This window comes from Dromaius novaehollandiae, chromosome 2 (assembly GCF_036370855.1).
Source record: "Dromaius novaehollandiae isolate bDroNov1 chromosome 2, bDroNov1.hap1, whole genome shotgun sequence".
NCBI lineage: Eukaryota > Metazoa > Chordata > Aves > Casuariiformes > Dromaiidae > Dromaius > Dromaius novaehollandiae.
This window is the reverse complement of record NC_088099.1, coordinates 139234172-139246359: the sequence shown is the minus strand read 5'-3', so window position 1 is coordinate 139246359 and position 12188 is coordinate 139234172. Positions and strand designations below refer to the sequence as shown.

At 39.6% G+C, this 12188-nt stretch overlaps 1 protein-coding gene across 16 annotated transcripts in view; it reads left to right on the top strand.

Annotated features, from left to right (window-relative positions):
- The window catches only part of DTNA (dystrobrevin alpha), a 230041-nt gene that overhangs the window by 207177 nt on the left and 10676 nt on the right, over positions 1–12188 (top strand). For all 16 annotated transcript variants that reach the window (XM_064507580.1, XM_064507579.1, XM_064507583.1 and 13 more), the window contains 4 exons: positions 2549–2645; positions 7754–7913; positions 10724–10813; positions 11464–11632. In XM_064507580.1, coding sequence (XP_064363650.1) covers positions 2549–2645; positions 7754–7913; positions 10724–10813; positions 11464–11632 — 516 coding nt within the window. The remainder of the gene's footprint in view (positions 1–2548; positions 2646–7753; positions 7914–10723; positions 10814–11463; positions 11633–12188) is intronic.

Here is a 12188-nt window from a genome sequence, read left to right as displayed (position 1 = left end):
ATAATGTTAGATTAAATTTCATTCCTCCATACAGCAGTTTTCTCATGAGAAAACTGAAGAAAACTTTTGGCCACATAGCTGCTTCTTTTCTCACAAATAGTATTTTAGGTGGCTAAGTCATAAGTGAAGGTAATTACTGTAAGAAACTGTGGTAAAGTCTTTCTTTACAAATACTGTATGATTTTACTGTTGACTTTTACACACTAAAATATTTTCCTGTTTCACAAATAATTACTTTTGCTATCCAGTCTGAAGCCAAATTAGCTTCTTCCTTTATATGAGGCATTTCAGTATGTAATTAATCCTGGATACCTACAGGCAAGTGACATTCTGTGAGAGCTGAAGAAATAAAACTGAATATGATCAAAATGCATACACTGCACAAAATATACTATTCCTGTATCTCCTTCTGTGCATCAAGCCTAAAGTCTATTTTAAGCAGGTTTAGGAGATTGGTTTTCTAGATAATTGAAAAATAAATTTATTATCCCTAAAAATAATCAAATGATTGCGCAGTGTTAGTTGCTTGACTACTTAATTCTCCCTTCTTTCAAATTGCTACACATCTTAAAAGCATAATAACCTTATTTAAATTTACTGACATGGGATGTCCCTAGGGCACTGATGCTGAGTTCCTCAATTACGATATCTTTTCTGATTTAATATGCACTGTCAGACACAGCAAAAAACTTTTAATCTGTGGGCTTGTACTGCTTTGCATGCCATCCAAAATGTTCACCAGTTGAAAGTTAAAAGATTTTCTTTTGGTTTACTGTGGAATTTTGGCAAACTCTAACATTACTGTACACTTAAGATGTCCTGAGGCTGTTCTTATCATGGGTAAAACAGCAGAACTTCACAAAAATCAAAGAGCAGCACTGATGCACATCGGTTAACCCACAGATTTCGGGGCTTGAAGCAATTAAGGCATTAGGTCGTTTTAGTTCATGTAATATTATGAAATGCTGGAATCTGTAAATTATTTTGTGAGTGCCTGTACCAGCTTCTCTCACTAGCTGCTGTACTGTTGCAGATGCTGAAATGAGTTTCTGAACATTACAATCCTTCACATTACTACTACTGTCCTTGAGACAGGTTGCAAAGCCCATTACTTTTAAGAATTTGCTCTGCAGTACCACTGGAGAAAAAAAATAAGAGGAGTGGCCTGTAAATTGTATATAACTTAGACCCTCTCTCCCTATAGAATGAATCTAAAACCCAACAGAGATATGTACTAGGACCTGCCAGTTTAAATTACAGCAGTAATGGATCTTGTATTTATTACCACTCTCTCAAACTCATTTGCCTTTGTGCAATTCACAGCATTTCCCACCATTAAGTGCTCGGAAGAGAAAATCCTGCACAGACAGTTTGTAGCAGAAAGGACATTAATCCTCCAGAAGAGTAAATTCAGCCTGGCAGTGTTAATATTTGATCCTAATATATAGGTGAGAGATAGCACACATGAGCTATCATGTAGAAATCAGTGATGTTTATATGAGTAACTGCTCACACAACCTACATAGAAGACTCAAAATCATGGTTTCATATTTCCTTACATATAGGAAGCATATTTAGTATTGTTGATTCTGGTCCTCTTTCATCTGGGAGAGAAAAAACATGTCACATTTTACAGGTAGTACAAGGTTCATGACATAATGTTTTTAGGATGTTTGTAACACAGTAGTGTATAAAAAAATACCCAATATATACGCTTTTCAACAGTGATATTGCTAATTATACCACAGCTTCCAGGAGGCAACAATTATATTTAGCATTTATTTGGAAACCTCTCCTACAATTCAGTGATGGTTCATGACATGCAAGCCAGGGCAGAGCTGTACCCCATCCGGTACCCCCCTCCAGTGCCCTGGAGCTGTACAAAATCAAAGCTGTTCTCATTTATGTGGACACAGACTGGCTGTCACACTTGGAGTGGATCAGTATTCACACTGTCACGGGACCAGCATTGGCCTCAGAGTCTGAAGAGCTATTTTCAACCAGTTATAGCTCCACTATAACTGGTTATTTACTCTAGCTTTTGGAGAAAATAGAAACAATGCAGATCACTGTGGTATCCTGGCTTAATTTCTGAACTCTCTTGGCTACTCTCATATCTGGCTCTGTTCAGTGCCTCTGCTGTAATTTCATGCCCTTCAGGGCATCATTCTATTTTTTTCTGATAGTGAGTGAGTTGGTTATTGACTAGAGAGATTCAAAGACAAAAAATGAAATCACTGTCAGGCATTCCCGCAAGAGAAAATATACCCAGATTTGTCTGAACCTCATTTGCTGTTTGGAGAAGGGTATGTGTCAGTGTCTGTCTCTTCCCTAAGCACTGTGCTCTGTAGTATTCTTAGTAGGAGGGAATGCCCTAGCTTTCATGTAGCCTCACTTGCTGGGCACTATGCTGAATTCAGAGAACGGGTTTGCTCTCCTGCAGTCTATAGGTACTACCTCACAGTAGCACTGAGGAAACAATGCAGTTAACCAGTTGAAATGCTGACATTACGAAGGATAAACTCTGGTCCTGAATCTTATTTCTCAGACAGCGGAAAGATGAGCTGGAACAGAGGATGTCTGCTCTCCAGGAAAGCCGGAGGGAGCTTATGGTTCAGTTAGAAGGCCTCATGAAACTACTGAAGGTAAGGATCTCTGCTTGATGTTAACAGGGAGAAAAGGCACAGCAGAGCAAGAGAAGAGGGGGAAGAGAGTTGACAAAAAAATTCTGCAGAACTTGACTGTTTCCTCCCATAAAAGTTGGCTTTGTTTCCTTCCCTTTCTATTTTTTGCCTTGGTCTTTAATTCAGGGGTTTCAAATGATGCTCAGATTATGTTGTTCCTGCAGTAACACCACATCATCATTGTGTGCTAAGTGGATGGAGCAGTAGAGAGAGGCTCAGTAGTATTGAAGAATTAACACAGTTCGTTGAATGATGTGGTGCAGCATAACATACAGTCCTGTTTTGCTCATTTGCAGCAAGGTACAGCAAGGTACTCTGGATTTCAGGCTAGTAATCTCTGGATCAGCCATTTGACAATGTCCAAAACCAAAATATTTTGTGGCAGGTCCAGTTTCAGGTGTTTTTATAGTTTTCTCTCTTGAAGACATCAAATACATAACAAATGGATGAGAAAAGAACAAAATGACAAGTAAAATGAGGTAACTAACGCCTCAGAAAAAACAACTCAGCGCCCAAGCTGGCAGCACAGAACTGTTTTTACTAGTTCCTTTAACTTTTCCCCTTCTGTTAATAATTCTGTCAGAAATGTGATCCGACAATCACATCTGGCTATCTAACTTTAGAGATGCTTTTCTGATAATGCTTGGTCATTTTCTTAAATACAGAAGCAAACCCTTGTTAAAAAGATGAATCACATGTTTGCAGAGGATCTCACTTAAAAATCGAGATCTCAAAAAGCACTTGTATTTTTAAGACAGACTAGGGTAACATGAGAAATGTGTCTTCATTTGCAAACTTTTGCCCCATTTTGGGTGATATGCCTCAGAACAGATGATGCCAGAAATTCACGCTGGAAGAAACAACTCTGAATGGCATGAATGTTTTGTTGTTGGCCATCCCAGATAAATTGTGTGCATGGTAATTCAGTGCAACTTGGGTCCAACTCAGCTCTGGCAGGAGCAGAAAGAATTTCACTGAAATCCATTAAGCAACACCTGTTTGCATCAAAGGGTGAGTTTGGCCCCCTGTGTCATTTGCATCTCCCCAGACACAGCCTTCTGCAGCCCAGAGGTGGGAAATGGTGGTCCCTGAGCAGTGAAGCCAACCAAGTAGGCAGCGGAGTCTCAGGAACTAGGCGTAGCCTGAATACTTTTCCCTCTACCTAGGAAATGCTGTGGTGCTACAACTAGGGGTAAGGGCAGTGTGCCGCCGGTGCACTGACTGGACAAAGAGAATTTTTGGTAGGAAATTACACTAGCTTTCTGCACACTTTGTACAGTTCTGGCATTTCAAAGCAGCCAGAGCTGAGACTGTAACCTATTTTCAGCTATCTCAATTTTAACTTCACCGTGTGCCTAAGTTTGCCTTTCTTCTTCTACTCTTCACTTACGTCCTGGCTAATCTAATGTGCTGATCCTCTTTCCCTTTAGGAAGAAGAATTGAAACAGGTAATAAGTTACCTGCTTATAGGAGACATCACTAACTCTTAAATGTGATTGTATTTGTGTGATTTATTTTACTACCTTTGCTTGAAATGTGTGCATATTCTTCAGACCAAAATTTGTATTCTGCACTTCTTTCACATATTATTTTCAAGTATTTTGGAGCAATTTTCACAATTAAAGATTGCTGCCTCTTGGTTTCATCAGGAGAAGCACAGTCAAAAATTTGATATATTCTGTCTATATGGTAGAGTGTGCAGAGTTTGTAGGTAATGCTCAACTTCATAAAAACTAGCATTTTGGCTAATTTTTAAAAGGCATCAGTCTGTTGCAGCAAGAAAATGTGACCAAACAGCACCTCTGTATAAGGTCTGTCTTTCTGGTTCTGCATAATAGTATTAACAGATCTTCTTTTGCAAAAGAAGAGTCCCCAACATGACAAGAGTTTCCATATCATACAAAATACACACTGGACAGTACTAAGTACATTTTAAGGCTATTATGAGATATCAGTTTTCCCCCACAGAGCAATAGTCTCACTGAATACCAAGTGATGATGCTAAGGAATTACTCCCAGAATTTCCATGAAATGATCCCCATTAAACTATACCATTTCACAATCTGTTGAAAGATACAGAATTAAATTAATTTCTGTAGGAATTTGATTGGAATGAGCAGTCTGGCAATTCATTTAATGCATATGAACTTTCTCTGCTGCCCTTTCTCAAGAAAGGGTAATGAGGACATCGTGTATGTGTAATTTCTTTTTCATTTATTAAGGTTAGGGGATGGACTTTCCCAATATGTGATCCCTCTTCAATTCCGGCAGAGGGAGCAATGATCTAAAACTCCTGTAAAGCAATTCAAACAATTTATCCTAAGCATGCATGAAACTTGATAATGATAAACATTTTGCTGTCTAGCAAGGGTTAATTAAAAATCTTTAGCATGTTGACTAGGGATAGTGAATTTTAAAAATACATTAAGTTTTCCTAAAAGACACCAGAACATTGACAGCTGCAACCAATTAAGCTATAAAAGCTGAAGCTGTCTACATTTCTGCGCTGTCTGTCATAGCTTTCCCTTCCTCCTTTTTCAGCATGCCTTAGTCCTCAGCTGGTGGGGTTAACTAAGTTTGGGATCAATTTGGTGCTTGATTTCTCTGCTAAGAATACCAAGGAGTTGCTTACTGCTGGTTATCTTAGCAGGTTTCCAAGCAGCTAGCTCTAGTCCGTGAAAACCGTGTTTCTCCCGACACCCAGTAAGCAGGAATCCAGTCCTAGTGACGTTCCCTTCCCACCAACTTGGAGTGAACTGGATGTAGCTAAGCAAAATATAATAAAAGTGCTCACCTCTTTTAAATCATTCTCTAATATTCTCCTATTTCAACTTCCTTTTCATCGATTCTGTCCGATATTGCACAAATCATATAAAAACAGGAAGTTTTTAGCTGGATAGGAGAATCCAAATGCTTCCTTTTTCTGTGCTTCCCAAGCAGTTTATTCGAAAATGGAAAGCTACAGATAAGAGGGCATTGTTTATCATAACCACAAGATGTCAAGCATAACTATAAAGTAGACTCAACACTAAGCACTGGTGAACGGTTTTTTACATTTCTCCTGTGGGAAAATTCCAGAGCAGAAGTACTGGCAGGCATCCGTTATTTTTAGTAAATAAAATGCCCATTATGTAGTTCATTCCTTAAATGTGACTTGATTATAGAAACAAATTGAATCCATTTTTTTCTCATCTTCTCTGAAAGTTCCCACTGTTGTTAGTGTTCCCTAGAGCTGCCATCGAAGGCAAAGGGAAGCTGAGGAAACAGGGCAAGCAGAAGAGAACTGGGAGCAAGAAGCTCTTCACTGTATAGCTCTCCGTTTCATAGAGGAGTCGGGGTCACGGCAGAAGATAGCTGTAGCTGCCAGATCTCCCGCCCGATGTGCAGTGGGTACGACCTGCGAGGGCCTGGGGGCATCACCAGGTTGCTGTGGGCCCTGTCTCTGGGGGACTAGCATCGTTCACCCAGCTGGAAGCAGAGCGAGGGTGGCTGAGTTCTCAGCCGGCCACCTCAGGGTTTGATTTCTGCGAGAGTAGGTACAGAGAAGTGCAGAAACAGCAGAGCTTCTGGCCCTTATGTTTTCAACCTCCCTTTCATCCATCATTTAAATGTTTTAAAACTGATCATTAAAAAAAATTGTAAGTATTAACTCCTCCATTCCCTTATCAGTAATGTGCTTATTTCTCATAAACCTAATTTGCCACCATGTCTCTCCAGTGATAATGTCTCTTTAGAAAGGAGAGAGAGGAGAAAAGAACAAATAGTTTAGTATTCCAATACATTATTTATGATTAGAAGCAGGATTTTTTAAAAATCTCAAAGAGCAATGCTACACTTATTCTGTAATGGGCTGCTATTGACTTCTTTAGAAGATTCCCCGAATCAGATCTGGGCTGGGAATCAGAGGAAATGGCATAGAAAGAGTTAAGAAATCATTCCAAATTCTCAAAATAAACACAGAGCGAGGGAGACGCCAGCCTTAATGTTATTTTTCACTGTAAACAAACAGGCGCATGTGTTCTAGTTCCTGTTTTAAAAGTACTCAAGCCATTTCAGTCACTGGCCTGTACTGAACACAGATTTTCAGTCCTGACAAGAGGAGTGTGGTTTAGTTTGGGTTGGAGGGTTTGTTTTTCCTTATGTGAACACACATTCCAAGGGCTCTGAAGCAGTCAAGGAAAAGTGCACGGTGTCCCTTGGTATCACTCACCCAGCTGCATTTGTAAAAAACATTATTTTGTAAAGTCTGTTTGAATTTCAACTAAGTGATACTAACTGTGAGGTGCTAACAGCATGACATTTTATATGACTGGTATTAAAACATTTTAACTTCCAGCAGCTGAACCCATAGCAGGAATCTAAATTGCCCTATCCCTGTAGTATTTGGGCAGTGCCTGAGTATATCCTGTAGAGTGAAGAATTTAATAGTGTATGATTTAGTAGTGGCTTAAAATAGTTCTCTAGCTCAGAATAAAAAGCATTAAGCTACATTATTTATTGAGAGTGTCAGATTTTATGTGACTGAGAGGTTGCATGTACATTTTAAAACTTTATGGCATGAACTTTTCCTGTAAGGATGCAGAGGCTCAGGTATGAGTGCACAGATGAGCTAAAATGGAAGCATTCAGAGTAAAGAGAATATTTCAATTCCTTACCCACACTGAAAGCTGCTTCAGTGGTAGCCTCTTTCCACTTCTCAAAGTTTGAATGATTTACTTTTCATCACACTCGCACATAAACTGGGGGAGTGAAAGAAGGGGGAGGATGGGGGGAGAAGGCCTATACTTTGGTATTTATTTATTTATTTTTTTTAACTTAGCTGTCTGACATTTTCCCAAGTTTCGAGAAAGTCAGATGTGGACTTGTATTTTCCTACCCATTATTTTCTACACAACATTGTTGCTGTTCCCTAGCAAACAACTAACTTCAGTAGGTTTCTTTTAGCAAAATTAACATAACCCAACTCATCTACAAACAGCATGATGCCTTTGAGGTGAGGGATGGGTGACAAGGACAGCAGGCCAAGTCTCTTGCAAAGACCTATTTAACCATTTGTGATTGTTTTCCAGACCCAAGGGGCAGGCTCCCCTCGTTCCTCACCCAGCCACACTATCAGCCGACCTATTCCCATGCCCATCAGGTCTGCCTCTGCCTGCTCCACCCCGACCCACACACCTCAGGACTCGCTGACTGGGGTGGGAGGAGATGTGCAGGAAGCCTTTGCACAAAGTAAGTTTCATTAGTAGGTTGCCTGAGGTACTCAGAGACTATCTTAAGAATCCTTTTTTCTCCTGGTTAATGACCAAATGAACTTGAGTTTTGGAATTGCATAGAAAGAACAAAACAGAAAAAACAGCTGTGGTTTACCAATGAAAATCAATTTGTCTGCCATGAGACGGCTCTCCAGGCGAGCAGCTAAGTGGAAACCATTTAGAACTAGATAGTGATGCCAACGAATGGATTTGGTGGTAAGAGGGAATTTTGGTGCAAGATGGTCAAAGCAATTATCAGTGCTCTATTAATGAAAATATAAAGAACTGTTACTGACCTCAGCAAGGTGTTGTGAGTGGGTTTGTTTTTAAATAAAGACTGTGCTGAAGAATAGATATTAGAATCATAGAGTAATTTTGGTGGAAAAAGCATCTCATCCAGCCTCCTGCTGCAAGAAAGCCAGCTTCAAAGTGAGATCAAATTGTTCAGGCCTTATCCAACTGAGTTTTTAATATCTCCAAGCATGAATTTTCCACAGCCCATGTTCCAGTGTTTGACCACACTTCACTGTGTAAATTTTTGTCCTTGTATCTGGTTGGAATTTCCTTTGATGCAACTTGTGATTGTCGTCCTTTCTCCTTTTGCTGCGAGCCTGTGAGAAGAGTCTGGCTAGACTAGACAGGAATCTAGTCTGGAAGTCTGGGTGAACACTTCCTTAGCTTTTCCAGAAAAAGGACATAGGCTGTATTGTGTTTCTCATTCCCCTTTCCACTCTCTTGTCAAGTAACAAGAAATGTTAAACTGTTTTGAATTTCTGAGACTACGGATTAAATGATTATGTTGAATACAGAAGAAAGTAAATACTCCATGAGACCTGAACGAGGAAATATTCCTTCTTTCTCTAAACTGCTTTCTTCTAAAATATTTATATTGCTGCAATTCTTTTATTTGAGCAAATTCTTGCTTTGTTTCACCAGTACAAATCAAAATGTAAGTGGTGTTCTGGGGTTCCTCTGCTGTGGTGGATGTGTATTTATCCCCAAGAGCCCAGTTCTGCCTTCCCGTGCACCCTACCCTTTGCCTTCCTTATGTACGTTATGGCCAGGTTGAATCCATAATGCAGTCAAGAAATTTCTACTAAAGTGCTGGTAAATTCATGTATTAAACATGTTTTACTAAGGCATAATTCCTAGTCCCAGCATACCAGGTTGCTGCATACCTCATTTGCTGTGAGAAAAGAAACAAACACGAAACATTTTTCTTCTTTTTGCTATGAAAAATTGAGAGATGCAAAAATATGGACCCTATCCGCTATGATATTGTAGAACACTTTCTTCCAGAACTAAGACTAAGAGAAATAATTCAGTGGCTACAATAAAATATCCATAAATAATACTTAACCTGCCTCAGGCAAATGTTTCTTAAGCACATAAATGTGTTCTGTTCAAGAGAAAAAGCAATATAAAAGGTACAGTGATCACATTTTAAAACTACTGCATTTGATAAATATCTAGCTTTATGTCATTATTTCCCATATTCTCTAGTTAGGAAGGTCAAAACCAGAGAGCTTGAAATCTGTTCTGTCATGTGTTGACATATATCATTGTGAGTGGGTGCGTGGGTTGAGAGATTACGTCTCCCTTCTGCGCCGTACCGACACAGTTCTGTTTATATACACGTAATGCAGACCAGCCATGGTTAGAGCACTGTTTCTCATGTTTTTTCTCTTCTTTCGTAGTGTTTGAATAGTTCAAAGATACAAAATTGAGAAGGCTCTAGGGAGGGAGAGGCTGTCTGAGTGTTTGTGTGTCTGTGTTTGTGTGTATGCGTAAGAGAGAGATTAACTACTTCGATCTATATTCCAATAATCATTTGCTAACTGTGATATGTTAAAAAGAACCTCTTTAGGATTTCGGGCATTTTTAAAAATGTATAGTACAACAGTCAGTCTGTTTTAAAGCATCTACAGCAGTCAGATGCTGCCACTTCCTAGGAAGAATCCAGTCTGAAAGATTAGAGATTCTATGGGACACATAGATTATTCAGCTGCAATAGGAACTGTGTTTGGGATTTGGGAGTGTTAAGCACATATTACCCACAGTCCGCTCCTCGGGAAGGATTATTGTGCTCGGCTCGCCAGAATCGTTCACGATTGATAGTTAAAGGAATATTGCCAGGTTCAGCAGGGAACCACTTCTAGATTATTAGAACGAGTTTAAAAGCAGCCTAGGGCTGTTTAGAGAAGGGATAGTCTTTCCTTTATTAAAAAAAAAAGGTAAATTATGGACTATACAAGAAAATCTTTGAGCTACAGAAGAAACTCAGTGCAGAGGAAAGAGGGAATGGAGAGAAAAAATCCCTATCAGTCTTGATGAGGTCAAGTATGTTTCTTCAACATTTGCCAAAATTATCTGGCAAATACCTGACAATAATGGTGTCATTAAACAGAACTGTGGGAACTTAGAGAAAACACTTAATTCCTCCCTCCTCCCCCACAGACATTTTAAATGAGTTCACCTTGGATTTAATCTTCCAGGCCTGTTCTGCTAGTGTCACCACACAAATGTGAGCTTGATGGCAATGAATAATCTCCACATTTCTGGCATTGTGATTAAATGAAGCATGAGAGTAGGTTTCTGCTGTTGCATACAGCGTAAGAAAATGAGGCTGTTCTGCAGAGAACTCTTCTGCACGCGTCTCTTGTAAGGGCTTTGATACCCTGAATTATCACAATGGCAGCTCTGGGCAGGGCTGAAACTGCTTTGAACAGGAAAACATATGGCTTGTGAAGAACATTAACACTGTGTTTTGTCTGTCTCTTGCTTCAGGTGCAAGACGGAACTTAAGAAATGATTTGCTGGTGGCAGCAGATTCAATCACCAACACCATGTCTTCTTTGGTAAAAGAGCTAAATTCTGGTGAGTGAAGCTAAAGAGGGAATATAGTCCCTGCATTGGCATTTCGTATGTATTTTAAAAAATGGGAGCTAGGAAAAAATAAGCGAACAAAAAAGCAGTGTAATATAGCTTCAAAGATGTTTATGCTTTTAGGAAAAAAAAATCAAAATATTAGCTTCAGTAACACAGCAGTTTTGAAAGCAGTGAATGTAGAGAAGTGGTTAGATGTAATGAAAATGGTCATTTCAAGGAATCGTTGTGCCTGAGAGTGCCTCTGGTCAGTGGGGGTCAAAACACCCTAATTACATAGCATCTTTCCATTCCATAAAAAAAGTATCCATTTAAATGGATGGCTGGGTTGGTATGGGAGACAGATTTCACTTTTCAGAAATTTGGCTCAATATAGGCTGGGTAGGATCTGCTGTGAAATGTGGTATATAGAATACTTATAAAAAAAAATCTCATTTAATAAGCCAGATAAGCAAAAGCTTCACCATTCTGTCCGACCACAAGAAGAAAACTGTAAGCTTTGAAAATATGTGTAGAATAACATACTGACATTCCCTATTAGAGGATGGCATTCTAAATTGGAAACACAGAAATGTATAGAGAAATAAGCAAGTGTATTTACCCTTGAGAAGGTTAAATGGAGACACCTTTTTGCTTCACAGAAGTGGGCAGTGAGACAGAAAGCAACGTGGATTCAGAATTTGGACGGACTCATTTTGATGATCTTGTTCCATCGCCAACTTCTGAGAAGGCTTTCCTCGCACAGATCCACGCCCGCAAGCCGGGGTACATTCACAGTGCTGCCGCCACTGGTTCCATGCGCAGTGACATGTGGGTACCTTCTCGATTCATCACTTTAATCTCATTCTTCAAGGGTATTCTGTTACCCTTGAAGACAATATGCAGCATGTAGTAGTTTATCTCCTTCTCAACCATTTGATTACCAAAAACTGCCTAAATCCAAGTGAGGACAGCTTTATGACTAGATAATAGTGATCTCTGTAAGCTCTAAAAGCCAGAACTTAGGATATACTCAGGAGTGGATCTTCTCGAATCCAATGTGGGACACTCCGGCTGTGTTGAGGCAGTGCGACATGTGCTCCCTAGTGTGCCCTGCAGTATTAGTCCCTGCCTATCCAGACTAAGGGGCTCGCTGGAGCACACTGAAAAAGAGAAGCTTTTTATGGAAAAGACAAAATGTTTTTTTGAGCAACTCTATTTTTAGAACCCAAACCTTTCCATCAGAGACAACGGGCATCTTTGCAGTTATTTTTAGTTCAACCTCTTACTCTTTGTATCACTCTCAAGTTTCTGAGGACTTTTGTTACTCATTTCAGTAGCGTTGTACCCAAAAAATATCTTCAGCAGAATGCACCCTTTGGTCTGC